General features: G+C 38.0%; 1 protein-coding gene across 1 annotated transcript in view; it reads right to left on the bottom strand.

Moving 5' to 3' along the window:
• Positions 1 to 3475, bottom strand: part of LOC123965271 (major histocompatibility complex class I-related gene protein-like) — a 4244-nt gene extending 769 nt beyond the window's left edge. Inside the window, exons 1-6 of the mRNA XM_046041837.1 lie at positions 3435 to 3475; positions 2997 to 3275; positions 1664 to 1993; positions 594 to 707; positions 320 to 337; positions 22 to 188 (exon numbers count right to left, since the gene is read on the bottom strand). Coding sequence (XP_045897793.1) covers positions 109 to 188; positions 320 to 337; positions 594 to 707; positions 1664 to 1993; positions 2997 to 3255 — 801 coding nt within the window. The 5' untranslated portion in view covers positions 3256 to 3275; positions 3435 to 3475 and the 3' untranslated portion in view covers positions 22 to 108. The remainder of the gene's footprint in view (positions 1 to 21; positions 189 to 319; positions 338 to 593; positions 708 to 1663; positions 1994 to 2996; positions 3276 to 3434) is intronic.
• Positions 3476 to 3765: the final 290 nt, after the last annotated feature.

The following is a 3765-nucleotide window of genomic DNA, read 5'->3' as shown; positions in this document are numbered from 1 at the left end:
CTGTCTGCTAACAGTATTTACTTGCATTTTATCAGTGCTAATTTCAGACCCTGACTAGAGGTGTGAATATTTACCACAGTGCAGTATTTACTGTTTGTGAACATGGAGTCACTTTGTGCTGGGTGGGGTGTTTGTTAATCTTGTTTCTGGATTCAGTCTCTCAGAGAGCTCAGAGCTGTTGACAGAAGCTGTAAGGTCAGAAACACACTGTTAGTCCTCTTTTCCTGCTCTGAACTACCTCAGCTCACACTGAAAGCCCTTTTTAATCTACAGAATGAATGTCACACACTCAACAGAATAAAAACAAGATTCTACTTACGAGTTGGAGGTCGATTTGCTGAAATAAGAATAAAGAAATATTTTACTTGTCACAGTTTAACATGTCAGAATATATTTTATTATAATTTTGTCTCATGTGAATTAAAGTGGTACATAAATGACTTTTTCTTTTTAGATCTCTTTATATTGTGTGTATTATACTGTATGTTTATATCAAAGGCTACTCTGTCTTACTGTTGGTTGCTTCAGATGTTTAACTATTAAATGTTACTTCAATTTTGCAGTCTGAATAAGAACATGAACTCAGCTCTCACCTCTCTTCTTTTTGTAAACAGTAAATCCAATAACAGCGATGACAACGACAGCGAGAACAACCACTGCAGCAGTAATCGGTATGGTGATGTTGCTGGACCCATCTGAGAGCAAACATAATGTGATCACAACATGTGAAGATGTTCATCACACATACAGGTAGTGAATACAAAAAAATATATTGTTTGGTATCAGTAGCTTGATGTGTGTGCAGAAATATACAGGATTTAAACAGATAGGGTTTTCTTTTTGTGTCTCTCACAAGTCAGCCAGCTTTATGAAAGTGTAGTTCTACGTTGCTGAAATGCCCTTGTAAAGCTGATGACACACATGGTGCAACTTTTTGAGCAATGCTGCCGAGCAATATTTCTCAGGCACTTTCCCACAGAGAATGGGCAACACATTTCTATCTGAATTCTTTAGATTGGTCGACGCTAGTTATCTTTACTCCCACACTGTTCATAAATCATATTACCGGTTCGCAGGTATCTATTTTTAGGGTCATATGCGACTAAATTGGTATTTATTGTAGACCCCAATAGACTTCTAGCATTTTGAAAGCTGACACATAAAAAGATGGAATGCATGAATGTAATAACTATGGCAAATTAACCAGAGTATCTTCATGATACTTACTTAAGTAAAAGAAATATTGAAGCCAAGATATGCAGTGTCCGTCTCCCTGGCAATAGTTTGGCGCCTCTGATTGGTTGTTGCCAACTGTCTGTTGCCCTAATCAGTTGCCCTGTGTCTCACCTGGTTGCCCATTGACAGCTGCATTGCCCACCAGCATCAAATCAACCAGCATCATGATCAAAAAGTTGCCTGGTGTATCATCAGCTTAAGATATTTTTAAACCTTCTGTGGTAAAACTACATAATTGGAACATTTATATTTAAAAATTATTTGATAACGCTGTTAGGGTCACATGATCTGACCAGCAATCCTGGTAAGAGGACAAAATTTTGTTTTCTAGGTTTTGTAACAATTTGGAACAGGTGGTAAAAGTGAAACTGACTAGAAACAATGAGACCATTCAGCAAAAATAAATAAATAAATTAGTGTTGCTCACCTTTGTTTTTTCTAAAGACGATTTTGCCCCAGTTGGTTTTGATCTTTGCTTTGTCCAGTTTGGTGACGATGTCGTCCTTCACACCAGAGAGATGAAACACACAGTCGTACCTCCTCCAGTCTTCAGGTGTGACTGATGAAAGATTCAGGTCAACGCTCATCTGGAAGGATCCATCGTTGTTGGGGAGGATCTCTCCGTGGTCCACGTCCTCATGAAGCTCCTCTCCATCTTTCCTCCAGAACATCGTGGCTCTGTCAGGGTAGAAACCTGTAGCGTGGCAGCTGACTGGAGAGGAGGGAGTCTTCTGGAGGAGAGACACTGAGGGAAGCTCTGGTGAGAGAGAGAGAGACAAGAAAGGGGTGAACAGGAAAGGAAAGAAAGCAAAGTAAAAGCATGTTGAAAAATAAAATAGGGAATCAATGACTTAAGGTGTTAAAATTCTTTCAAGCAAAACAAAGTCAACATTACAACAATAATGTTGACTAATAATATGGACTATGATGCATATCATACCAAAAGGTTTTTCCTCTGAGGGCCACATTTTCTTGTAAACAAACATTGCATTCAATGTTCACTAAGATGTATTTTGTGTATCGTTGAGGTCTAACAAATGTGTTGAATGCATTTCCTTCCTCATTTTCTAACCTGATTTTTAATTTTTTTTTTTTAATCACACATTTTATAAAGTTTTCTTCTTAACTGCCTGTTTTCCAGATGATCAACACGCATGCATGTGCGTCCTTGTGTGTGTGAGAAAGATCTAAACAAACATGCAATACCAATAGTGATCAAAATGTTCCAGGGTACCTTAAAGTGAACTCAAGGCACAGTAGATCCATTTTCTTTCAGGTAAATGCTCTTCATGTACAGGCCCATACAGCCGTCTCATGATCAACAGCATAAGAACTACATAACAACGCATTTTTTAAACAACTTCCACATTGTATAGAGACAGAGAAGGTAGTGACACCACCACTAAAGAAACTCACTGCAGTCAGAGAAGAAGGATCTGCCTGTTTTTTACGGTTCACAGCAAAGTAGTCAATCAGTTTCATTGTTTTAATTGAATTCACTGTTCAGTGAAATAGTGAAAAACTTAATCTGTATAAACTTACTTATACTAACTGTGCACTAACTCTCACAGTCTCTTTCTTTGAGAAAAAAGTAATTTACCCAAAATGTCAGTCTTTACTTATTGATTTATGGCTAAATCAAATCTTATTGCCACCAAAATAAGGTTATGTCAGATTGATTGGAGTGATAATACAACAGCAAGTCAGTCTGAGCAGGGATTTGAACATTGTTGTGTCTACATCAGGTCATGTGATTCTACCTGTTCTCTGCAGAGAGCTGTTTCCATAGTCCAAATACTTCTTCAGGAACTCAGGACAAATCTGAGTGAAGTAAACCTCATTGTTTTTTGCTCTAGATTTGTCAGCATTCCATTTCTCTTTGATGGTGACAGCTTGTGGTTTCAAAGCGATCCATGTCGATGTGTTCAGGTCAAATGCCATGAAGTCCTCTCCATCATAACCATACTGACTAAAACCATTAAACTCTCCTGTCTCCTCATCCCACTCACAGCCGCTCATCTTCTGTAAAACATGGACACCTGAGAGACAGAAACAGAGACTGTGATTAACATGATGCACAGATCTCCATCTGTCTTTCTATCAATGTCTGTGTCACTCTTTAAAAGTTGGTAGCTATTGTTCTGTGAATTGATGGATGGCTGCCAATTGCACTATACAATGTGGATATGTCTTCTTACATTCTGTGCACCTCAAAATGATATACAGTGGGGGAAATAAGTATTTGACCCCTTGCTGATTTTGCAGGTTTGCCCACTTACAAAGAATGCAACGATCTATAATTTTAATCATATGTACATTCTAACAGTGAAAGACAGAATCCCAAAGAAAATTCCAGAAAATCACATCATATGAATTTATAAAAATTGATAACCATCTGATGAGGAAAAACAAGTATTTGACCCCCTGGACAAACAGCATGTTAATATTTTGTAGAAAAGCCATTATTGGCCAGCACAGATGTCAAACGGTTTTTATAGTTGGTGACAAGGTTTGTGCACATTTCGGCAG

The sequence above is a fragment of the Micropterus dolomieu genome, unplaced genomic scaffold (genome assembly GCF_021292245.1).
Source record: "Micropterus dolomieu isolate WLL.071019.BEF.003 ecotype Adirondacks unplaced genomic scaffold, ASM2129224v1 contig_8993, whole genome shotgun sequence".
NCBI lineage: Eukaryota > Metazoa > Chordata > Actinopteri > Centrarchiformes > Centrarchidae > Micropterus > Micropterus dolomieu.
Note: the sequence above shows the minus strand (reverse complement) of the source record. Positions and strands in the feature narration are given on the sequence as shown.